Here is a 26390-nt window from a genome sequence, read left to right as displayed (position 1 = left end):
TAAAACAAGCCCCGCCCCATCCCTACCCTGCCCTCAGGTAATAAAACAAGCCCCGCCCCATCCCTACCCTGCCCTCAGGTAATAAAACAAGCCCCGCCCCATCCCTACCCAGCCGTCATGTAATAAAACAAGCCCCGCCCCCATCCCTACCCTGCCCTCAGGTAATAAAACAAGTCCCGCCCCCATCCCTACCCAGCCGTCATGTAATAAAACAAGCCCCGCCCCATCCCTACCCAGCCCTCAGGTAATAAAACAAGTCCCGCCCCCATCCCTACCCAGCCGTCATGTAATAAAACAAGCCCCGCCCCATCCCTACCCAGCCCTCAGGTAATTAAACAAGCCCCGCCCCATCCCTACCCTGCCCTCAGGTAATAAAACAAGCCCCGCCCCATCCCTACCCAGCCGTCATGTAATAAAACAAGCCCCGCCCCATCCCTACCCAGCCGTCATGTAATAAAACAAGCCCCGCCCCATCCCTACCCAGCCCTCAGGTAATTAAACAAGCCCCGCCCCATCCCTACCCAGCCGTCATGTAATAAAACAAGTCCCGCCCCATCCCTACCCTGCCCTCAGGTAATTAAACAAGCCCCGCCCCATCCCTACCCAGCCCTCAGGTAATTAAACAAGCCCCGCCCCATCCCTACTCAGCCGTCATGTAATAAAACAAGTCCCGCCCCATCCCTACCCAGCCGTCATGTAATAAAACAAGTCCCGCCCCATCCCTACCCAGCCCTCAGGTAGTTGAAGAGTGCGCTGAGTCCACCCTCCAGAACCTCCTTCACAGGCTTCAGCAGCGGGTTGTGGACGATGTGGAGTCCTTTATCCAGAGGATGGCAGGCCAACTTCTCCAGTCGAGACAACTGGTGCATCTCCTGAACACATCATCATCATCATCATCATCACCATCACCATCATCATCATCACCATCATCATCACTATCATCATCACCATCATCATCATCATCACCATCATCATCATCACCATCATCATCATCATCACTATCATCATCATCATCATCACCATCATCACCATCATCATCACCATCATCACCATCATCATCACCATCATCATCATCACCATCATCACCATCATCATCAGAACAATTTGTGTCTCTACCTGTGGAACATCTTTAATGTCGTTAAAGTCCAGATTCAGCAGCTCCAAACTGCAGGAGACAAAATCAAATCACACATTAACTGTTAGTGACAACAAGCTCCACCTCTCAGGTGTGTCAGTGCTGTGTTGCTGAAATATGTAACCCTAACTCTGGTGATGTGGTGTTACCTTGTGAGGTGGTGTTACCTGGTGAGGTGGTGTTACCTGGTGTGGTGGTGTTACCTTGTGAGGTGGTGTTACCTGGTGTGGTGGTGTTACCTTGTGAGGTGGTGTTACCTGGTGTGGTGGTGTTACCTTGTGAGGTGGTGTTACCTTGTGTGGTGGTGTTACCTGGTGTGGTGGTGTTACCTTGTGAGGTGGTGTTACCTGGTGTGGTAGTGTTACCTTGTGTGGTGGTGTTACCTTGTGTGGTGGTGTTACCTGGTGTGGTGGTGTTACCTGGTGAGGTGGTGTTACCTGGTGTGGTGGTGTTACCTTGTGAGGTGGTGTTACCTGGTGTGGTGGTGTTACTTGGTGTGGTGGTGTTACCTGGTGTGGTGGTGTTACCTGGTGAGGTGGTGTTACCTGGTGTGGTGGTGTTACCTGGTGAGGTGGTGTTACCTTGTGTGGTGGTGTTACCTTGTGTGGTGGTGTTACTTGGTGTGGTGGTGTTACCTGGTGTGGTGGTGTTACCTGGTGAGGTGGTGTTACCTTGTGTGGTGGTGTTACCTTGTGTGGTGGTGTTACTTGGTGTGGTGGTGTTACCTGGTGTGGTGGTGTTACCTGGTGAGGTGGTGTTACCTTGTGTGGTGGTGTTACTTGGTGTGGTGGTGTTACCTGGTGAGGTGGTGTTACCTGGTGTGGTGGTGTTACCTGGTGAGGTGGTGTTACTTGGTGTGGTGGTGTTACTTGGTGTGGTGGTGTTACCTGGTGTGGTGGTGTTACCTTGTGTGGTGGTGTTACCTGGTGTGGTGGTGTTACCTTGTGAGGTGGTGTTACCTGGTGTGGTGGTGTTACCTTGTGAGGTGGTGTTACCTTGTGTGGTGGTGTTACCTGGTGTGGTGGTGTTACCTGGTGAGGTGGTGTTACCTGGTGTGGTGGTGTTACCTTGTGTGGTGGTGTTACTTGGTGTGGTGGTGTTACCTGGTGTGGTGGTGTTACCTGGTGAGGTGGTGTTACCTGGTGTGGTGGTGTTACCTTGTGTGGTGGTGTTACCTGGTGTGGTGGTGTTACCTTGTGAGGTGGTGTTACCTGGTGTGGTGGTGTTACCTTGTGAGGTGGTGTTACCTGGTGTGGTGGTGTTACCTTGTGTGGTGGTGTTACCTGGTGTGGTGGTGTTACCTGGTGTGGTGGTGTTACTTGGTGTGGTGGTGTTACCCGGTGAGGTGGTGTTACCCGGTGAGGTGGTGTTACCTGGTGTGGTGGTGTTACCTGGTGTGGTGGTATTACTTGGTGAGGTGGTATTACCTTGTGTGGTGGTGTTACCTGGTGAGGTGGTGTTACTTGGTGTGGTGGTGTTACCTTGTGTGGTGGTGTTACCTGGTGAGGTGATGTTACCTGGTGTGGTGGTGTTACCTTGTGTGGTGGTGTTACTTGGTGAGGTGGTGTTACTTGGTGTGGTGGTGTTACCTTGTGTGGTGGTGTTACTTGGTGTGGTGGTGTTACTTGGTGAGGTGGTGTTACTTGGTGTGGTGGTGTTACCTGGTGTGGTGGTGTTACTTGGTGAGGTGGTGTTACCTGGTGAGGTGGTGTTACCTTGTGTGGTGGTGTTACTTGGTGTGGTGGTGTTACCTTGTGTGGTGGTGTTACTTGGTGAGGTGGTGTTACCTGGTGTGGTGGTGTTACTTGGTGTGGTGGTGTTACTTGGTGAGGTGGTGTTACTTGGTGAGATGGTGTTACCTGGTGTGGTGGTATTACCTTGTGTGGTGGTGTTACCTTGTGTGGTGGTGTTACTTGGTGTGGTGGTGTTACCTGGTGTGGTGGTGTTACCTTGTGTGGTGGTGTTACTTGGTGTGGTGGTGTTACCTGGTGAGGTGGTGTTACCTGGTGTGGTGGTGTTACCTGGTGAGGTGGTGTTACCTGGTGTGGTGGTGTTACCTTGTGTGGTGGTGTTACCTGGTGTGGTGGTGTTACCTGGTGTGGTGGTGTTACTTGGTGAGGTGGTATTACTTGGTGTGGTGGTGTTACCTTGTGTGGTGGTGTTACCCGGTGTGGTGGTGTTACCCGGTGAGGTGGTGTTACCTGGTGTGGTGGTGTTACCTGGTGTGGTGGTGTTACCCAGTGAGGTGGTGTTACCTGGTGTGGTGGTGTTACTTGGTGTGGTGGTGTTACTTGGTGTGGTGGTGTTACCTGGTGTGGTGGTGTTACCTGGTGAGGTGGTGTTACCTGGTGAGGTGGTATTACTTGGTGTGGTGGTGTTACCTTGTGTGGTGGTGTTACTTGGTGAGGTGGTGTTACTTGGTGTGGTGGTGTTACCTTGTGTGGTGGTGTTACTTGGTGTGGTGGTGTTACCTTGTGTGGTGGTGTTACCTTGTGTGGTGGTGTTACTTGGTGTGGTGGTGTTACCTTGTGTGGTGGTGTTACCTGGTGAGGTGGTGTTACCTTGTGAGGTGGTGTTACCTGGTGAGGTGGTGTTACTTGGTGTGGTGGTGTTACCTTGTGTGGTGGTGTTACTTGGTGAGGTGGTGTTACCTGGTGTGGTGGTGTTACTTGGTGTGGTGGTGTTACCTGGTGAGGTGGTGTTACTTGGTGTGGTGGTGTTACCTTGTGTGGTGGTGTTACTTGGTGAGGTGGTGTTACCTTGTGTGGTGGTGTTACCTGGTGAGGTGGTGTTACTTGGTGTGGTGGTGTTACCTTGTGTGGTGGTGTTACCTGGTGAGGTGGTGTTACCTGGTGAGGTGGTGTTACCTTGTGTGGTGGTGTTACTTGGTGAGGTGGTGTTACCTGGTGTGGTGGTGTTACTTGGTGTGGTGGTGTTACCTGGTGTGGTGGTGTTACTTGGTGTGGTGGTGTTACTTGGTGAGGTGGTGTTACCTGGTGTGGTGGTGTTACCTGGTGTGGTGGTGTTACTTGGTGAGGTGGTGTTACCTGGTGTGGTGGTGTTACTTGGTGTGGTGGTGTTACCTTGTCTGGTGGTGTTACTTGGTGTGGTGGTGTTACCTGGTGAGGTGGTGTTACCTTGTGTGGTGGTGTTACTTGGTGAGGTGGTGTTACTTGGTGAGGTGGTGTTACCTGGTGTGGTGGTGTTACCTGGTGTGGTGGTGTTACTTGGTGAGGTGGTGTTACCTGGTGTGGTGGTGTTACTTGGTGTGGTGGTGTTACCTTGTCTGGTGGTGTTACTTGGTGTGGTGGTGTTACCTGGTGTGGTGGTGTTACCTGGTGAGGTGGTGTTACCTTGGTGTGGTGGTGTTACCTTGTGTGGTGGTGTTACCTTGTGTGGTGGTGTTACTTGGTGTGGTGGTGTTACCTGGTGAGGTGGTGTTACCTTGTGTGGTGGTGTTACCTGGTGAGGTGGTGTTGCCTTGTGTGGTGGTGTTACCTGGTGAGGTGGTGTTACCTGGTGAGGTGGTGTTACTTGGTGTGGTGGTGTTACCTTGTGTGGTGGTGTTACCTGGTGAGGTGGTGTTACCTGGTGTGGTGGTGTTACTTGGTGTGGTGGTGTTACCTGGTGTGGTGGTGTTACTTGGTGAGGTGGTGTTACCTGGTGTGGTGGTGTTACCTGGTGAGGTGGTGTTACTTGGTGAGGTGGTGTTACTTGGTGAGGTGGTGTTACTTGGTGTGGTGGTGTTACCTGGTGTGGTGGTGTTACTTGGTGTGGTGGTGTTACTTGGTGTGGTGGTGTTACCTTGTGTGGTGGTGTTACCTGGTGTGGTGGTGTTACCTTGTGTGGTGGTGTTACCTGGTGTGGTGGTGTTACCTGGTGTGGTGGTGTTACCTGGTGAGGTGGTGTTACTTGGTGTGGTGGTGTTACCTGGTGAGGTGGTGTTACCTGGTGAGGTGGTGTTACCTTGTGTGGTGGTGTTACCTGGTGTGGTGGTGTTACTTGGTGTGGTGGTGTTACCTGGTGTGGTGGTGTTACCTGGTGAGGTGGTGTTACCTTGTGTGGTGGTGTTACCTGGTGTGGTGGTGTTACTTGGTGAGGTGGTGTTACCTGGTGTGGTGGTGTTACTTGGTGTGGTGGTGTTACCTGGTGTGGTGGTGTTACCTGGTGAGGTGGTGTTACCTTGTGTGGTGGTGTTACCTGGTGTGGTGGTGTTACTTGGTGTGGTGGTGTTACCTTGTGTGGTGGTGTTACTTGGTGTGGTGGTGTTACCTGGTGTGGTGGTGTTACCTGGTGAGGTGGTGTTACCTTGTGTGGTGGTGTTACCTGGTGAGGTGGTGTTACTTAGTGAGGTGGTGTTACCTGGTGAGGCAGCAGAGAGCTTTAGGCAGAGAGTGGAGGCTGTTTCCCTCCACAATGAGGATCTTGAGTTCCACCAGAGCCTGGATGTTCTCTGCCAGGTTTTCCAGACGGTTATAGGCCAGGTGGAGGAACACCTGTGGGAACAGGTGAAGCAGATCATCTATAGTCATATTTCACATCATCACATCCACCTGTCTGGGTTTCAGGTGATGTTCAGAGTCCCATTTGGTGTAGTCTATATGACATGTTGTCCAACCTCGTCATGAGTCACAGTGTTTCTCTGCGTTGTGAGCATCCACACTGGAAGGTGGTGTCAAAGACGTGTCTGATAAAGGTGTGGGCAGGTGGAGGAGGTTAACACAGTTGTTAAAGCAGTTCTGATCGAGCGGACGGAGCCAAATGTGCTTCAACTGCCCAAAACATTCATGAGGAGAAACATGCTGCTGCTTCAGAGACCACGCCCATTCCAAAACAACTGAAATGACAAGTCCCTAATCAAGTCCTAAGTCGTGACTAACAAGTCTTGAGTCATAGACATTAAGTTTCAAATGGTAAACATCACAATGCAGTCCTGGACTAATTCAACAGATATTAAATTTACAAGAAATCATGAAAGCTTTTTAAAGTTTGCTTATTTGTTGAAACAATTTTGTTTGAAAACAGATATTAATACATACTTTCAACATATTGTACCACAGTAGCCAAAACTATAACTATAATAATAATTACTTTCAACAATGTTGTTGTAACCTACCGTCATTACCGTCTGTCCTGCATCTCTCTGTCTCTCTCTCTCTCTCTCTCTCTCTCTGTCTCTCTCTCTCTCTCTGTCTCTCTCTCTCTCTGTCTCTCTCTCTGTCTCATTGTGTCATACGGATTACTGTTAATTTATTATGCTGATCTGTTCTGTACGACATCTATTGCACGTCTGTCCGTCCTGGAAGAGGGATCCCTCCTCAGTTGCTCTTCCTGAGGTTTCTACCGTTTTTTTCCCCGTTAAAGGGTTTTTTGGGGAGTTTTTCCTGATCAGCTGTGAGGGTCTTAAGGACAGAGGGATGTCGTATGCTGTAAAGCCCTGTGAGGCAAATTGTGATTTGTTATATTGGGCTTTATAAATAAAATTGAATTGAATTGAATTGAAAACGTTCTTTGGCTGTTAAGCTAACATTAGCTTAGCATTAGCTCACAAACTTTGTTAATATTAGCCTCGACTCACTGTCCTTTGTGCAGCCTCAGATGTTGAACAAATTTGAAGTTGTTTTTCATACTACGGTTTGTTTTTTGTTGAACACCATGTAGTTTTTGTATGTGGATGAGTTTATCGTTGCTATAATTTGTTTGATTAGTTCTTCGTGGTTCATTTCTGCGACGTGATTGGATGCTGTCCGATTGGTTCAGAAGATGGATCTCGAGCATTAAGCGTCGACTGGTGATGAATTGTGTTTACGTTTGTTGATTCAGTAAACGACTTGATTCATGTCACACTTTTTAAATGCAGACTTCTTCTTCTTTGGTCTTCTTTGGGGAACGTATCGAGTATTTTCAAGTCAAAAGGTTCAGGTCCAAGTAAAGTCACGAGTCATTAGTGTTACAGTCCAAGTTGACTTGCAAGTCTTTTGATTTTGCCAAGTTGAGTCTAAAGTCATCAAATTTGTGACTGGAGTCTGACTTGAGTCCAAGTCATGTGACTTAAGTCCACACCTCCAGTACTGTCTCCTTAACCAGAGTCTCTGGAAGTCTACAGGAAGTCATCTTGAGGATGGTTGTGGACTTGACGAATTGTGGGTGTGAGCATACGAAGACCTGTCAGGGACACGTCTGTGCAGTCAGGCTGAACGTACCAGAGCCTTCATGTTGTAAATGCAGCCCGGGACGTGAGCGATGTGGTTGTGACTCAGGTTGAGTTTCCTCAGTCGGGTCAGGTTGGAGAGCGAAGCAGGCAGCGAGGACAGCTGATTGTTGGCCAGACTCAGGACCTGAGAGACAGAAACAAATGAGTCGAACTACACGTCCATCCTGTGTCTGACGGTGTTTTAGGAGCGTTGTGCTCTAAGTGTCAAGATCTCGTTAGCAGACTTCACATTCGTTAATATCTATATCGTCATTACTGCCGTCCACAATGAGAGTCTCTGTGTCTGATCTCAGAGCTGAGTCAGCAGTACTTAAAGTATTCTCAGTAGTATCTGCAGTACCTCCAGCTGTGTACAGGCTCCCAGCTCCTCAGGGACTTCAGTCAGTCTGTTTCTGTAGGCGAATAAAACGCGTAGTCTCCTCAGCTGTCCGATCTCTGCTGGCAGGCTGCTGAGCTGCACACGGACAGTAAATGTCAGTATCGACTGAATCCCACAGTAAAGTTCATTTTCAAACTCTTTGTGGTGGATTTTTCACACATTCTGTAACTGAAGGCTCTCAGATGACGATTCTGTGGGTATGATGAAGCCAGCGGCCTCTCTGGGGCGCCGGCAGCACTTTACTGTGTTTGTGTGTCTCAGTACTGAAGGTTGGTGGATGCAGGAGGAAGGTGAGGAGAGGACAGAGGACAGAAACTGGATCCTGATGGATCAGAGGGGGATTATAATCTTTATTTATCCAGGGCTGTTGGGGGGACCTTGGGGACCTGACCTGACAAACACAACCAACAGAGAACTCGTAAAAACAAGACTCATGAAAACATTAAAATACAAAACTTTAAATATCCAAGAGGGATAATGAATCTGTCAGGAGGGTGAGTCACAGTTTATTTAAGAGGTGCAGAGTACCTGAGCTACACTGCTCAAAAATATAGGAAACACTTAATGGTCACAGTGTAACAGGAAGTCAGTCAAACTTCAGGGAGATCAATAAAGTGATTGTGAATCAGTTTCAGCTGCTTTGGGTCAAATCACAAAGACAACAGGAACAATGGAGAGACAAACAGGAAATGGTTTTACAAGTGATGTCCACAGACAGTTGCTCTCTCCTTATCCTTCCTCACTGATTCTTCTCTAGTTTGGTCTTCTGCTAGTGTCCTTGGCACTACTGGTAGCATGAGGCGGGACCTGCAGCCCAGTCAGGTTGATACCAGATACCAGGAGACCGGCCGTTACACCAGGAGAGCTGCACAGGGCCGTAGAAGGGCATCAACACAGCAGCAGGACCGCTATCTGCTCCTTTGTGTGAGGAGGAACAGGAGGAGCACTGCCAGAGCCCTACAACATGACCTCCAGCAGGCTACTGGTGTGCATGTTTCTGACCACACTGTCAGAAACAGACTCTATGAGGGTGGCATGAGGGACCCACGTCCTCTAGTGGGACCTGTGCTCACAGCCCAGCACCGTGCAGCTTGACTGGCAGGTCCACCATTGGCGCCCCATTCTCTTCACAGATGAGAGCAGGTTCACACTGAGCACATGTGACAGGTGTGAAAGAGTCTGGAGACACCGTGGTGAACGTTATGCTGCCTGTGACATCATCCAGCATGACCGGTGTGGTGGTGGGTCAGTGATGGTCTGGGGAGTGTAATTGTAATTTCATTTTCTTTGTGTATACTTTGTGTTTTCAAATACTTAAGAATGTCTAGACATCTTAACCTCACACCTAGATACAAAATGCTGCAGGATATGCCAGGTGTGAAACACACCCTAGGGGGTCGGAGCCAATACCTGCGGCAGACGAAAGAGAGTGAAAACAATGGGTAGGGGCGCTGCTCCCTGCCGCAGACAGAAGGGTGTGAAACACACCGAAAGAGGCGTTCCTCAGGTATAAATGCTTAGGCTTTCCTATGCTCGGGGTCTTTCTTCATTCTGACCACTCGTGTGATGACTGACATTTTCTTTGCAAAGAAAATAAAAACCTTGTTGGCTGGCAGAAGTCTCTATTTCATTATTCACCAGCAGCAGAGAATTTCCACAACAGGAGGCAGATCCTTGGAGGGTCGCACAGACCTCCATGTCAGAGCCAACAATACGCTGACTGCTGTTAGGTACCATGATGAGATCCTCAGAGTGACTGTCAGACCTTACGCTGGTGCAGAGGGCCCTGGGTTCCTCCTGGTACAGAGGGCCCTGGGTTCCTCCTGGTGCAGAGGGCCCTGGGTTCCTCCTGGTACAGAGGGCCCTGGGTTCCTCCTGGTGCAGAGGGCCCTGGGTTCCTCCTGGTGCAGAGGGCCCTGGGTTCCTCCTGGTACAGAGGGCCCTGGGTTCCTCCTGGTGCAGAGGGCCCTGGGTTCCTCTTGGTGCAGAGGGCCCTGGGTTCCTCTTGGTGCAGAGGGCCCTGGGTTCCTCCTGGTGCAGAGGGCCCTGGGTTCCTCCTGGTGCAGAGGGCCCTGGGTTCCTCTTGGTGCAGAGGGCCCTGGGTTCCTCCTGGTGCAGAGGGCCCTGGGTTCCTCCTGGTGCAGAGGGCCCTGGGTTCCTCTTGGTGCAGAGGGCCCTGGGTTCCTCCTGGTGCAGGGGGCCCTGGGTTCCTCTTGGTGCAGAGGGCCCTGGGTTCCTCCTGATGCAGTGGGCCCTGGGTTCCTCCTGGTGCAGGGGGCCCTGGGGTCCTCCTGGTGCAGAGGGCCCTGGGTTCCTCCTGGTGCAGAGGGCCCTGGGTTCCTCCTGGTGCAGAGGGCCCTGGGTTCCTCCTGGTGCAGAGGGCCCTGGGTTCCTCTTGGTGCAGAGGGCCCTGGGTTCCTCCTGGTGCAGAGGGCCCTGGGTTCCTCTTGGTGCAGAGGGCCCTGGGTTCCTCCTGGTGCAGAGGGCCCTGGGTTCCTCCTGGTGCAGAGGGCCCTGGGTTCCTCTTGGTGCAGAGGGCCCTGGGTTCCTCTTGGTGCAGAGGGCCCTGGGTTCCTCTTGGTGCAGAGGGCCCTGGGTTCCTCCTGGTGCAGAGGGCCCTGGGTTCCTCCTGGTGCAGAGGGCCCTGGGTTCCTCCTGGTGCAGGACCCGGCTTCATGTGTCCAGAGTGTGTAGGCAGTTCCTGGATGATGAAGGCAGTGATGTCATTGACTGGCCCTCTCGTTCCTCTGACCTAAATCCAGCTGAGCACCTATGGCACGTTATGTATCGGTGCGTCCAACACAGACTGTCCAGGAGCTCACTGATGCCCTGATCCAGGTCTGGGAAGAGATCCCCCAGGACACCATCCTGCGACTCATCAGGAGCTCAGACGTTGTCAGGAGGTCATACAGGCAGGCGGGGGCTGTGCACACTGCTGAGTCACATGATGAGCTGCTGTGATCAAATTCACACACATTGGATCAGCCTGTGATTTACATGTTTGACTCTGATTTTGAATCCAGCCCTCAGTGGGTCGATGACTTAAGTTTCCACTGACAGTTGTTGTGTCATTTTCTTCTCAACTAACCATACAGTGTTTGTCAGTAAAGATTTTACATGGGAATAATTTGTTCATCAAGATCTGATGTGTGATTTAAGTGTTCCCTTTATTTTATTTGAGCAGTGTGGTTCTGATATGACTTCTGTCTACCAGGAGTATCTCTGACATCAGAGTTGGTGGAACAGCCTTCAGTTCCACACAGAAAGACTTAATTCAGATTAAACCTGGAGACTGAAGATGAGTCAGAGCCTGAGGAAAGTAAAACATCACCTGCATAAACACAGATATTAAAGCACTGATGGAAGAAGTACTTTGACCCTTTACTTAAGTAAAAGTAGCAATACCACAAAATACTTTATAACCTGCATTGAAAAGATTACTTTAGTACAACTACATAGTATTATGAGCAAAATATATTTAATCCTATGGGCCCGAACGATGCATAGTGCGTTCAAATTCACACCTGTTCTTCTCTATTGATTTTCTCCGCGACCGTGCATCATAGCGAGAAGCTACGCATATCACGTGAAACAGCGGAATCGTAGCTTTCCGACGAGACCAAGACATGTGTCCCTCCCCAATGCCCAAAATGCCCCCCCAGTATATAACTGAAACTGAAAAACAACAACAAACTTTGTTTACTGCAAACAAAGTGGCAAATATTATCTTGGAGGACATCATTGCACTTGGTTGACTATTTTTCTATGATCTTAGATGTAAATATTGCATGTTTCTTTCAGATAAATCACATTTTTGACTTGTGAATGAGTCAATGGAATTTCTTGCAATAATAATGAAAAAATACTGGGAATTATGTCCGTCTGGCACAAACCACATGTTTTGGACAGCTGTGAAGTGACAGAATGTCCCACCATCATGGTTCTTATATTGCCAGATTCCAGAGAGAGTCTCCCCTCTTCATATATGGCAGAATATGTCAACTTCCAACTTGCTGTGGTGAGATACATGTAAAAATGTAAGAATTTAGTCACACGGATTTGTTTTTTTTCATTGATATAAAAATTAATATAAAATACAGGCACATAGAAGGACATGGAAAGATGGCAAATCTGGTTAGCCCAGATTGTCCTGAAAAAAAAACCAAGATATAGCATGTGTATGTAGCCTTTATAATGACTGTGATATGAGCTTAAAAGTAAAGGCAGGAAAAATACCCCAAAAATGCCTAGGGCCCATAGGGTTAACCATTTAAAAATGGACGCTCTTCAGACGGCTGTGGGAGATCGCTATTTGTGTGATTCTGTTTAACTTGATGTAAAATAAGAAGAACCATAACAGCTCCAACATTTATTCTCTCTGCAGCAGAAAGCTAACTATTCTGTCCTCTGTGGCACTACGTTGCACACTTGTAATGACGTCACTGCGCTGTGTTACAGGTGGAGCAACACTGCTTAAATACATGATGGCACCAGGGGGATAAATTAGGACTCTAATGACAACCTCTTGTGGTGAGCATGGACTTTGCTTTTATTTTATGAACATTTCCGGAGTCTACTTCCTGTGTGGGTTGTTTGCTGCTGTGTTTACCTGTCTCCAGAGGCTTCTCCCTTCCCCCGCCCTGCACTGAGGCTGAGTGCGCACACCTGTGACTCATCGGCAACCAACGGGCTGTTAAGACTGCCACCGACTCTAGCCTCAGTGCCAGAGTATTCGCTTCTGCACGCAGTGGTATCTCGGCTCCTCTGATCCTCCAGTGAATTAAGTATCTTGCAAGTTTGATGGTGTTTTTTTGCTCCTCGTGTGTTAACCCTCGTTCTCCTGCCTTTTTGTTCCAGTGTCTCCCTCCGTGCCTCTCAGCAGCCCACAGCCCAGCACTCTCACCTGGTTTCCTCACTCTGCACCTCGACTCCGGATCTCCTCAGTTCTCTGCACAATTCTGACACAATAAACCTGTTAACCCTCTTCCCTCTGTGTCTGCATTTTGGGTCCAATTCCTCACTGCCATCACACCTCTGATGTAAAGTATCTAATATATGTACTTAACTCCAAGAGATATAAGTGAATATATGTCCTTAGAAAGAATAATGTCATTTATGTTTAATGTAAATAATAATGGACTGAGATCAGAGCCCTGAGGCACCTCAGTGATATTTTTTATGCCTGTATTTCGTTTTGATTTTTTTAATTTCTTCTTTTAAACATTTTAAATGTTTAGTTTGTTGTTAAGGTGTATAAAACTCTCCTGGTTGTGTTCTCTGTGTCCTGGATGTTTACCTGGTTGCCCCACAGGTTGAGGACGACCAGGTTGGAGAGCAGAGCCAGCTGAGGAGGGAGAACCTTCAGACTGTTGAGAGACAGATTCAGCTTCTCCAACTCCAACAGCTCCCACAGTTCATCTGGGACCTCCTGCGGGAACACACATACACAATAAAGATTACACATACTCTTACTGCTACTACTACCAGCCCAAAGCATGACCAATCCACCCTTGGGTTTTACAGTTGGACAGGTGTCCCTTTGTCCACCGTGTCCAAAAAGTTCTATTTGTACTAAAAAGCATCAGGCTTGTTTCGATGTTCCTTTACAAACTTGTGAGGCTAAGTTTAGTGGTGAGAACAGGGGAAAAGTTTTCTTCTGATGACTTTTCCATGAAGGTCATATTTCTACAGGTGTGTCTGCGCAGTAGAACAGTGCACCACCACTCCGGAGTCTGATCAATCTTCCTGCAGGTAATGTGCAGCCAAAATATACCTCTGCGTCAAATCAAAACCATACCTACAGCGTAAGCTCTGTGTCGATGTAGATCCTACACTGTAGCCTGACGTGCACCTCCCCAGAAACACATTGCTGCAGTGCAGACCTCCTGTCTGTCTCTGTAAGCTGACACCATTTCCCTCAGTGGAAACAAAACTTTGATTTACTTTAATTTCGCAGATAAGAAACAATAAATTGTGAAGACAATAAAACTCAACTCAAATCTATCTGTAAAGCACATTTAAAAACAACTCACGTCGACCAAAGTGCTGAACAAAAGGAATAAAAGGAATATTTTTGTGTTTGCAAATGATGATGATGTGCTTTGTGGGTGGAGCTAAACTGATGGCAGAAAATGACAGTCGTGGTGTCAGTGTGAGCGCCAAATAAAACTTATAATAATTATAATAATTCTAATGTGTGTGTTCAGGCTGTAATGGCTGCTGGACGCTCAGTAGAGGAGTGTGTGTTTGGATTACATGAACTGAATTACTGACGTGATGAAAGATAATTCATCATCATACGAGCTGTAAAAACTGCCAAACATGGATTTGTCTTATTGTCCCTGGTTCAAACTTGTGGAGACGTCCACATTAAATGATATTCTGTGTGGATGTCTCCTGTTCTAACATCCGACGGCATAACAAGATATGTTTATTCTGGGTATGTCCCCTTTGTCTCTCTGATGTCCGCTGTTTTTCTGCCACCAGGAGGCGCTGCTGTGATCTAACTGTGACGTCCAATAAAAGTTGGTCTATAAAGATTTGACATGAGCATCAGCTGTCCCTCCATAACGAGGACTGTGAACAAGCTAATGATGGTCTGAGACCCTGGTGTCTCACAGCTCTGATGTCTCAGGGTGTCCAAACTTGTGCAGACACATGTCTCTGTCCTCTGACAGCAGCTGGACGTACCTTCAGTCCTCGGCGAGCCAGACTCAGGACATTATATCCAAACTGTCTGACGGTGAATCGACGGATTCTGTCCACTGATGTCAGACTGTCCTCCCTCCCCTCGCTCCTCCTCTTCTCCTCCTTCACCTCCTCTTTACACACTGCTCCTCCCATTCCCCCCTCCCCCGACCCTCTTTGTCTGCTGTCCTCAGTGTCTTTACTGTCCAGATGTCAGTCTGCTGTCCTCAGTGTCTTTACTGTCTGATTGATGTGTCTTGTCCAGATGTTTCTGGACTCTTAGGTCATTTTCTTCCACTCTTTAATGGCGTCCATTGTCCAGATGTTGTCCAGGTGTTTTGTCCATCTTGTGTCTCAGGGATGAGGACTTGGTCCAGTGTCCTGTCTTTGGTTCAGATGATGTCCTGCAGGATAAAAATGAAGACTGATAAATTCTGCTGCAGCTGTTGTGCACATTTTTTACAGGTTAAAGATCTGAGACTTTTTAAACCTGCGTCAGTCTCACAACTCTGCTCCTCCTCCAACATAAGCACTCCATCTGACAGGTGAGTCTGATTAAACATCATCATCATCACTACACACAAAAAGCCCACCCTGGATCCAGAGGTACTGCATGTCACTAACCCTTTGTCTTGGAACTCCACAGATGAGCAGACAAACCTCTGCCCGAGGAGCTCGACACGCTCCCCACATTTGTCTTGTCTGCAGCTTGTGATTTTCAGCTTGAGAAGACTTGTCGACGTGTGCTTTATGTAAGAGCGTGGACATCAGTTCAAGATGGCTGCTAAACAAACCCCATGGGCCAAGAGTTCACCTTAGCAACAAGAAAAATTCTTAAGTAGACACCTTTGGGGACCTAACGAAAAAACAGGTTACAAAATAATGCCAGGTGGGTACGTGGGAGCTTTTTCTCTGCTGGAATATTTCCTCTGACTGTCCTTAAAAGCTGCTGGGACACTAAAGTAGATCTTCTTTGTCTTCAAAGGTCCACAGACCTCTCTGAAAATGGCCATGCTGTTTTTCCTGTCCCAAAATTTAGCCTAACTTTGGAGCATTTTTCACCTCCCTCACTGAGAAGCTAGGACAGCATGGTTGGTTCTAGTTTCATATAATGCCAGTTTCATCTCTCTAGCTTTAACACGCCACCATCGACAGCCTCTGAACGACAGGCTGCGGCAAAAATAGCAGCAGGCAATTAAAAAACTAAGGTGTTATGTTCGGACCTTAATTACATCATGATTTACGCATTAACGCCATCAGCCTGACGCCCAACTGCTCAGTCTACATATGAATTATATGTAACTTCATTTCATACGCAAAGTTGACGATGGATGTTCACTCAGCCATAACTTTGTTTTAAGTCTCAGTCAAAATTTGAAGAATCATTTCAAATATGAACAGAGACACAAAACTGTTGTTGTTGTTGTTGTTGTTGTTAATGACAGCAGTTTAAAGACCTGACAAACATGCTGCATAGATTTGGTACCTCATAAAGCGGAGACCTCACGGAGCTGTGGAGGAGGAAACATTTCAGACGTCCCAGTAAAGATCCTGGTTAACATGCAGGCTGTTGGTGAGTTAAGGTGGAACCAGCAGAGTCAGCTGACCTGATCAATGACCCATCTATAAGACTATTGATGAAGTCAAAGTGGAGCTGACCGACTGTGAGTGAGAGAGAAGAGACGGTCCGCTTTGGACTGTGTTTACACGGAGACTCTATTTGAGGACGAGCACTGAGAGACAACCAGACCACCTCACCTCTGACCACACACACACACACACACACACAGTTGCTGCTGTCCGTCTGCACATTCTGACCAATCAGACTGTTTGTTTTACTGACTTGTGGAAGACGTGCTCAGATCTTTAACAGCAGTAAAACTACAAATACCGCACTGCATAAAATACTATCACAAACATCAACACATAAAGGAACACTTCATCCTTCAGTTTATCACAAACATCCAACACATAAAGGAAGACTTCATCCTTCAGTTTATCACAAACATCCAACACATAAAGGAAGACTTCATCCTTCAGTTTATCACAAACATCAACACATAAAGGAAGACTTCATCCTTCAGTTTATCACAAACATCCAACACATAAAGGAAGACTTCATCCTTCAGTTTATCACAAACATCCAACACATAAAGGAACACTTCATCCTTCAGTTTATCACAAACATCCACACATAAAGGAAGACTTCATCCTTCAGTTTATCACAAACATCAACACATAAAGGAACACTTCATCCTTCAGTTTATCACAAACATCCAACACATAAAGGAAGACTTCATCCTTCAGTTTATCACAAACATCCACACATAAAGGAACACTTCATCCTTCAGTTTATCACAAACATCCAACACATAAAGGAAGACTTCATCCTTCAGTTTATCACAAACATCCACACATAAAGGAAGACTTCATCCTTCAGTTTATCACAAACATCCGACACATAAAGGAACACTTCATCCTTCAGTTTATCACAAACATCCAACACATAAAGGAACACTTCATCCTTCAGTTTATCACAAACATCCAACACATAAAGGAACACTTCATCCTTCAGTTTATCACAAACATCGACACATAAAGGAACACTTCATCCTTCAGTTTATCACAAACATCAACACATAAAGGAAGACTTCATCCTTCAGTTTATCACAAACATCAACACATAAAGGAAGACTTCATCCTTCAGTTTATCACAAACATCCAACACATAAAGGAACACTTCATCCTTCAGTTTATCACAAACATCGACACATAAAGGAAGACTTCATCCTTCAGTTTATCACAAACATCAACACATAAAGGAAGACTTCATCCTTCAGTTTATCACAAACATCCAACACATAAAGGAACACTTCATCCTTCAGTTTATCACAAACATCGACACATAAAGGAAGACTTCATCCTTCAGTTTATCACAAACATCAACACATAAAGGAAGACTTCATCCTTCAGTTTATCACAAACATCCACACATAAAGGAACACTTCATCCTTCAGTTTATCACAAACATCAACACATAAAGGAAGACTTCATCCTTCAGTTTATCACAAACATCCACACATAAAGGAACACTTCATCCTTCAGTTTATCACAAACATCAACACATAAAGGAACACTTCATCCTTCAGTTTATCACAAACATCCAACACATAAAGGAAGACTTCATCCTTCAGTTTATCACAAACATCCAACACATAAAGGAAGACTTCATCCTTCAGTTTATCACAAACATCCGACACATAAAGGAACACTTCATCCTTCAGTTTATCACAAACATCCGACACATAAAGGAACACTTCATCCTTCAGTTTATCACAAACATCAACACATTCAGTTTATCACAAACATCCGACACATAAAGGAAGACTTCATCCTTCAGTTTATCACAAACATCCACACATAAAGGAACACTTCATCCTTCAGTTTATCACAAACATCCAACACATAAAGGAACACTTCATCCTTCAGTTTATCACAAACATCCACACATAAAGGAAGACTTCATCCTTCAGTTTATCACAAACATCCAACACATAAAGGAACACTTCATCCTTCAGTTTATCACAAACATCCACACATAAAGGAACACTTCATCCTTCAGTTTATCACAAACATCCGACACATAAAGGAACACTTCATCCTTCAGTTTATCACAAACATCCAACACATAAAGGAACACTTCATCCTTCAGTTTATCACAAACATCCACACATAAAGGAACACTTCATCCTTCAGTTTATCACAAACATCCACACATAAAGGAACACTTCATCCTTCAGTTTATCACAAACATCCAACACATAAAGGAAGACTTCATCCTTCAGTTTATCACAAACATCCACACATAAAGGAAGACTTCATCCTTCAGTTTATCACAAACATCCACACATAAAGGAACACTTCATCCTTCAGTTTATCACAAACATCCACACATAAAGGAAGACTTCATCCTTCAGTTTATCACAAACATCCAACACATAAAGGAACACTTCATCCTTCAGTTTATCACAAACATCCAACACATAAAGGAAGACTTCATCCTTCAGTTTATCACAAACATCCACACATAAAGGAAGACTTCATCCTTCAGTTTATCACAAACATCCACACATAAAGGAACACTTCATCCTTCAGTTTATCACAAACATCCACACATACAGGAACACTTCATCCTTCAGTTTATCACAAACATCAACACATAAAGGAAGACTTCATCCTTCAGTTTATCACAAACATCCACACATAAAGGAAGACTTCATCCTTCAGTTTATCACAAACATCCACACATAAAGGAAGACTTCATCCTTCAGTTTATCACAAACATCAACACATAAAGGAAGACTTCATCCTTCAGTTTATCACAAACATCGACACATAAAGGAACACTTCATCCTTCAGTTTATCACAAACATCAACACATAAAGGAAGACTTCATCCTTCAGTTTATCACAAACATCAACACATAAAGGAAGACTTCATCCTTCAGTTTATCACAAACATCCAACACATAAAGGAACACTTCATCCTTCAGTTTATCACAAACATCGACACATAAAGGAAGACTTCATCCTTCAGTTTATCACAAACATCAACACATAAAGGAAGACTTCATCCTTCAGTTTATCACAAACATCCAACACATAAAGGAACACTTCATCCTTCAGTTTATCACAAACATCGACACATAAAGGAAGACTTCATCCTTCAGTTTATCACAAACATCAACACATAAAGGAAGACTTCATCCTTCAGTTTATCACAAACATCCACACATAAAGGAACACTTCATCCTTCAGTTTATCACAAACATCAACACATAAAGGAACACTTCATCCTTCAGTTTATCACAAACATCCAACACATAAAGGAAGACTTCATCCTTCAGTTTATCACAAACATCCAACACATAAAGGAAGACTTCATCCTTCAGTTTATCACAAACATCCGACACATAAAGGAACACTTCATCCTTCAGTTTATCACAAACATCCGACACATAAAGGAACACTTCATCCTTCAGTTTATCACAAACATCAACACATTCAGTTTATCACAAACATCCGACACATAAAGGAAGACTTCATCCTTCAGTTTATCACAAACATCCACACATAAAGGAACACTTCATCCTTCAGTTTATCACAAACATCCAACACATAAAGGAACACTTCATCCTTCAGTTTATCACAAACATCCACACATAAAGGAAGACTTCATCCTTCAGTTTATCACAAACATCCAACACATAAAGGAACACTTCATCCTTCAGTTTATCACAAACATCCACACATAAAGGAACACTTCATCCTTCAGTTTATCACAAACATCCGACACATAAAGGAACACTTCATCCTTCAGTTTATCACAAACATCCAACACATAAAGGAACACTTCATCCTTCAGTTTATCACAAACATCCACACATAAAGGAACACTTCATCCTTCAGTTTATCACAAACATCCACACATAAAGGAACACTTCATCCTTCAGTTTATCACAAACATCCAACACATAAAGGAAGACTTCATCCTTCAGTTTATCACAAACATCCACACATAAAGGAAGACTTCATCCTTCAGTTTATCACAAACATCCACACATAAAGGAACACTTCATCCTTCAGTTTATCACAAACATCCACACATAAAGGAAGACTTCATCCTTCAGTTTATCACAAACATCCAACACATAAAGGAACACTTCATCCTTCAGTTTATCACAAACATCCAACACATAAAGGAAGACTTCATCCTTCAGTTTATCACAAACATCCACACATAAAGGAAGACTTCATCCTTCAGTTTATCACAAACATCCACACATAAAGGAACACTTCATCCTTCAGTTTATCACAAACATCCACACATACAGGAACACTTCATCCTTCAGTTTATCACAAACATCAACACATAAAGGAAGACTTCATCCTTCAGTTTATCACAAACATCCACACATAAAGGAAGACTTCATCCTTCAGTTTATCACAAACATCCACACATAAAGGAAGACTTCATCCTTCAGTTTATCACAAACATCAACACATAAAGGAAGACTTCATCCTTCAGTTTATCACAAACATCAACACATAAAGGAACACTTCATCCTTCAGTTTATCACAAACATCAACACATAAAGGAACACTTCATCCTTCAGTTTATCACAAACATCAACACATAAAGGAAGACTTCATCCTTCAGTTTATCACAAACATCAACACATAAAGGAAGACTTCATCCTTCAGTTTATCACAAACATCAACACATAAAGGAACACTTCATCCTTCAGTTTATCACAAACATCAACACATAAAGGAACACTTCATCCTTCAGTTTATCACAAACATCAACACATAAAGGAAGACTTCATCCTTCAGTTTATCACAAACATCAACACATAAAGGAAGACTTCATCCTTCAGTTTATCACAAACATCAACACATAAAGGAAGACTTCATCCTTCAGTTTATCACAAACATCAACACATAAAGGAAGACTTCATCCTTCAGTTTATCACAAACATCAACACATAAAGGAACACTTCATCCTTCAGTTTATCACAAACATCAACACATAAAGGAACACTTCATCCTTCAGTTTATCACAAACATCCAACACATAAAGGAAGACTTCATCCTTCAGTTTATCACAAACATCCAACACATAAAGGAAGACTTCATCCTTCAGTTTATCACAAACATCAACACATAAAGGAAGACTTCATCCTTCAGTTTATCACAAACATCAACACATAAAGGAACACTTCATCCTTCAGTTTATCACAAACATCAACACATAAAGGAACACTTCATCCTTCAGTTTATCACAAACATCCAACACATAAAGGAAGACTTCATCCTTCAGTTTATCACAAACATCCAACACATAAAGGAACACTTCATCCTTCAGTTTATCACAAACATCAACACATAAAGGAAGACTTCATCCTTCAGTTTATCACAAACATCCACACATAAAGGAAGACTTCATCCTTCAGTTTATCACAAACATCCAACACATAAAGGAACACTTCATCCTTCAGTTTATCACAAACATCCACACATAAAGGAACACTTCATCCTTCAGTTTATCACAAACATCCACACATAAAGGAAGACTTCATCCTTCAGTTTATCACAAACATCCAACACATAAAGGAAGACTTCATCCTTCAGTTTATCACAAACATCGTGTTGTCAGTCTGGACTTGGGAATTGGGTGCAATTACTTGAGTTACGTGTGACTTGTCAAACACTGACTTGGTCCAAGCTGTGACATGTAGTCTGACCCACAGTGCTGATTTGACTGAACGCTGTATTTGCACTCGGACCACTTGTGACTGCAGCTGCTGCAGAGACATGTCCCTCTGCTGTCTTTAACAGAACTGATGTCATGTGGACAGACATGAGACAGGATCACAGCTGGATGGACAGCTGTCCCTATGTAGTGTTACATGTCCTGTGGAGGTGAATGTAACACCTTCTTATTTCAGTCTATTAATAACTACCATCAGTTCATGCTGAGGCCACTTTGTACACAGACACAGACAGTGAGACTGTTTGAAGAGGACAAAAGATGTTGTCCCTTATTTCCTGTCAGATATGTTCATCTAGAAAATGCTCCAGACATGCTACTGTGACTGCTTACATTACATACACTGCTACATGTAGCTACATGCTCACATCAGGGAACCTTGTCATCGGGAACTGCCCATTGTTTTGACAGCCCATTGTTTCGACAGCCCATTGGTCCGACAGCCCATTGGTTCGACATCCCATTGTTCCGACCATATTAAACTCATTGTTCTGAAGTCTGTTCCGAAATCATCATGATGCCCTGCGGTTAAGGTCTGGTTAGGTTTAGGCACAAAATCCACTTGGTTAGGGTCAGGAAAAGATCATGGTGTGGGTTAAAATGAAAAAGAAAGTGGCAAACACATAAGCCGTGAGCCTGCTCCGCCTCAAGCCGGTCGCGGCGCACCATATGCCCGCCGTGAGCCGTTCAGCACCACGGACAGTCGGACTAATGGGATGTCGAACCAATGGGCTGTCGAACCAATGACATGGACCCCTTGTCATCTACATTTAGCTACATGCTCACATCAGGGAAACGTGTCATCTACACGTAGCTACATGCTAACATCAGGGAAACATGTCATCTACATGTAGTTACATGCTAACATCAGGGAACCTTGTCATCTACATTTAGCTACATGCTCACATCAGGGAAACATGTCATCTACATGTAGTTACATGCTAACATCAGGGAACCTTGTCATCTACATTTAGCTACATGCTAACATCAGGGAAACGTGTCATCTACATTTAGCTACATGCTAACATCAGGGAAACGTGTCATCTACATGTAGTTACATGCTAACATCAGGGAACCTTGTCATCTACATTTAGCTACATGCTCACATCAGGGAAACATGTCATCTACATGTAGTTACATGCTAACATCAGGGAACCTTGTCATCTACATTTAGCTACATGCTAACATCAGGGAAACGTGTCATCTACATTTAGCTACATGCTAACATCAGGGAAACGTGTCATCTACATGTAGTTACATGCTAACATCAGGGAAACGTGTCATCTACATTTAGCTACATGCTAACATCAGGGAAACGTGTCATCTACATGTAGTTACATGATAACATCAGGGAACCTTGTCATCTACATTTAGCTACATGCTAACATCAGGGAAACGTGTCATCTACATGTAGTTACATGCTAACATCAGGGAAACGTGTCATCTACATTTAGCTACATGATAACATCAGGGAAACTTGTCATCTACATTTAGCTACATGCTAACATCAGGGAAACGTGTCATCTACATGTAGTTACATGATAACATCAGGGAACCTTGTCATTTACATTTAGCTACATGCTAACATCAGAGAAACGTGTCATCTACATGTAGTTACATGATAACATCAGGGAAACGTGTCATCTACATGTAGTTACATGATAACATCAGGGAAACGTGTCATCTACACGTAGCTACATGATAACATCAGGGAAACATGTCATCTACATGCTAACATCAGGGAAACGTGTCATCTACATGTAGCTACATGCTCACATCAGGGAAACGTGTCATCTACACGTAGCTACATGCTAACATCAGGGAACCTTGTCATCTACATTTAGCTACATGCTAACATCAGGGAAACGTGTCATCTACACGTAGCTACATGCTAACATCAGGGAAACATGTCATCTACACGTAGCTACATGCTAACATCAGGGAACCTTGTCATCTACATGTAGCTACATGCTAACATCAGGGAACCTTGTCATCTACATTTAGCTACATACTAACATCAGGGAAACGTGTCATCCACATTTAGCTACATGCTAACATCAGGGAAACGTGTCATCTACATGTAGTTACATGCTAACATCAGGGAAACGTGTCATCTACATTTAGCTACATGCTAACATCAGGGAAACGTGTCATCTACATGTAGTTACATGATAACATCAGGGAACCTTGTCATCTACATTTAGCTACATGCTAACATCAGAGAAACGTGTCATCTACATGTAGTTACATGCTAACATCAGGGAAACGTGTCATCTACATTTAGCTACATGATAACATCAGGGAAACTTGTCATCTACATTTAGCTACATGCTAACATCAGGGAAACGTGTCATCTACATGTAGTTACATGATAACATCAGGGAACCTTGTCATCTACATTTAGCTACATGCTAACATCAGAGAAACGTGTCATCTACATGTAGTTACATGATAACATCAGGGAAACGTGTCATCTACATGTAGTTACATGATAACATCAGGGAAACTTGTCATCTACATTTAGCTACATGCTAACATCAGGGAAACGTGTCATCTACATTTAGCTACATGCTAACATCAGGGAACCTTGTCATCTACATTTAGCTACATGCTAACATCAGGGAAACGTGTCATCTACATTTAGCTACATGCTAACATCAGGGAAACGTGTCATCTACACGTAGCTACATGCTAACATCAGGGAAACATGTCATCTACACGTAGCTACATGCTAACATCAGGAAAACGTGTCATCTACACATAGCTACATGCTAACATCAGGGAAACGTGTCATCTACACGTAGCTACATGATAACATCAGGGAAACGTGTCATCTACACGTAGCTACATGCTAACATCAGGGAAACGTGTCATCTACATGTAGCTACATGCTAACATCAGGGAACCTTGTCATCTACATGTAGCTACATGATAACATCAGGGAAACATGTCATCTACATGTAGCTACATGCTAACATCAGGGAACCTTGTCATCTACATGTAGTTACATGATAACATCAGGGAAACGTGTCATCTACATGTAGCTACATGATAACATCAGGGAAACGTGTCATTTACATGTAGCTACATGCTAACATCAGGGAAACGTGTCATCTACACGTAGCTACATGATAACATCAGGGAAACGTGTCATCTACATGTAGCTACATGCTAACATCAGGGAAACATGTCATCTACACGTAGCTACATGCTAACATCAGGGAACCTTGTCATCTACATGTAGCTACATGCTAACATCAGGGAAACGTGTCATCTACATGTAGCTACATGATAACATCAGGGAAACTTGTCATCTACATTTAGCTACATGCTAACATCAGGGAAACGTGTCATCTACATGTAGTTACATGATAACATCAGGGAACCTTGTCATCTACATTTAGCTACATGCTAACATCAGAGAAACGTGTCATCTACATGTAGTTACATGATAACATCAGGGAAACGTGTCATCTACATGTAGTTACATGATAACATCAGGGAACCTTGTCATCTACATTTAGCTACATGCTAACATCAGAGAAACGTGTCATCTACATGTAGTTACATGATAACATCAGGGAAACGTGTCATCTACATGTAGTTACATGATAACATCAGGGAAACTTGTCATCTACATTTAGCTACATGCTAACATCAGGGAAACGTGTCATCTACATTTAGCTACATGCTAACATCAGGGAACCTTGTCATCTACATTTAGCTACATGCTAACATCAGGGAACCTTGTCATCTACATTTAGCTACATGCTAACATCAGGGAAACGTGTCATCTACACGTAGCTACATGATAACATCAGGGAAACATGTCATCTACACGTAGCTACATGCTAACATCAGGGAAACGTGTCATCTACATGTAGCTACATGCTAACATCAGGGAACCTTGTCATCTACATTTAGCTACATGCTAACATCAGGGAAACGTGTCATCTACACGTAGCTACATGATAACATCAGGGAAACATGTCATCTACACGTAGCTACATGCTAACATCAGGGAAACGTGTCATCTACATGTAGCTACATGATAACATCAGGGAAACGTGTCATTTACATGTAGCTACATGCTAACATCAGGGAAACGTGTCATCTACACGTAGCTACATGATAACATCAGGGAAACGTGTCATCTACATGTAGCTACATGCTAACATCAGGGAAACATGTCATCTACACGTAGCTACATGCTAACATCAGGGAACCTTGTCATCTACATGTAGCTACATGCTAACATCAGGGAAACGTGTCATCTATATGTAGCTACATGATAACATCAGGGAAACTTGTCATCTACATTTAGCTACATGCTAACATCAGGGAAACGTGTCATCTACATGTAGTTACATGATAACATCAGGGAACCTTGTCATCTACATTTAGCTACATGCTAACATCAGAGAAACGTGTCATCTACATGTAGTTACATGATAACATCAGGGAAACTTGTCATCTACATTTAGCTACATGCTAACATCAGGGAAACGTGTCATCTACATTTAGCTACATGCTAACATCAGGGAACCTTGTCATCCACATTTAGCTACATGCTAACATCAGGGAAACGTGTCATCTACACGTAGCTACATGCTAACATCAGGGAAACGTGTCATCTACATGTA

General features: G+C 44.5%; 1 protein-coding gene across 4 annotated transcripts in view; it reads right to left on the bottom strand.

Moving 5' to 3' along the window:
• Positions 1-714: 714 nt before the first annotated feature.
• The window catches only part of LOC117265049 (uncharacterized), a 41702-nt gene continuing 16026 nt past the window's right edge, over positions 715-26390 (bottom strand). Inside the window, exons 1-9 of one of the 4 annotated variants that reach the window (XM_078162616.1) lie at positions 15902-16134; positions 15040-15229; positions 14419-14819; positions 13025-13156; positions 7690-7803; positions 7339-7473; positions 5498-5631; positions 1117-1165; positions 715-872 (exon numbers count right to left, since the gene is read on the bottom strand). In XM_078162616.1, the coding sequence (XP_078018742.1) occupies positions 723-872; positions 1117-1165; positions 5498-5631; positions 7339-7473; positions 7690-7803; positions 13025-13156; positions 14419-14571 (867 nt within the window). In that variant the 5' untranslated portion in view covers positions 14572-14819; positions 15040-15229; positions 15902-16134 and the 3' untranslated portion in view covers positions 715-722. Of the gene's footprint in view, positions 873-1116; positions 1166-5497; positions 5632-7338; positions 7474-7689; positions 7804-13024; positions 13157-14418; positions 14820-15039; positions 15230-15901; positions 16135-26390 lie in introns of those variants that run through there. The other 3 variants (XM_078162615.1, XM_078162617.1, XM_078162618.1) reach the window with 3 other exon arrangements.

The sequence above is a fragment of the Epinephelus lanceolatus genome, chromosome 20, assembly GCF_041903045.1.
Source record: "Epinephelus lanceolatus isolate andai-2023 chromosome 20, ASM4190304v1, whole genome shotgun sequence".
Taxonomy (NCBI): domain Eukaryota; kingdom Metazoa; phylum Chordata; class Actinopteri; order Perciformes; family Serranidae; genus Epinephelus; species Epinephelus lanceolatus.
The sequence above is the reverse complement of the archived record's forward strand: the minus strand, read 5'-3'. Positions and strand labels throughout refer to the sequence as shown.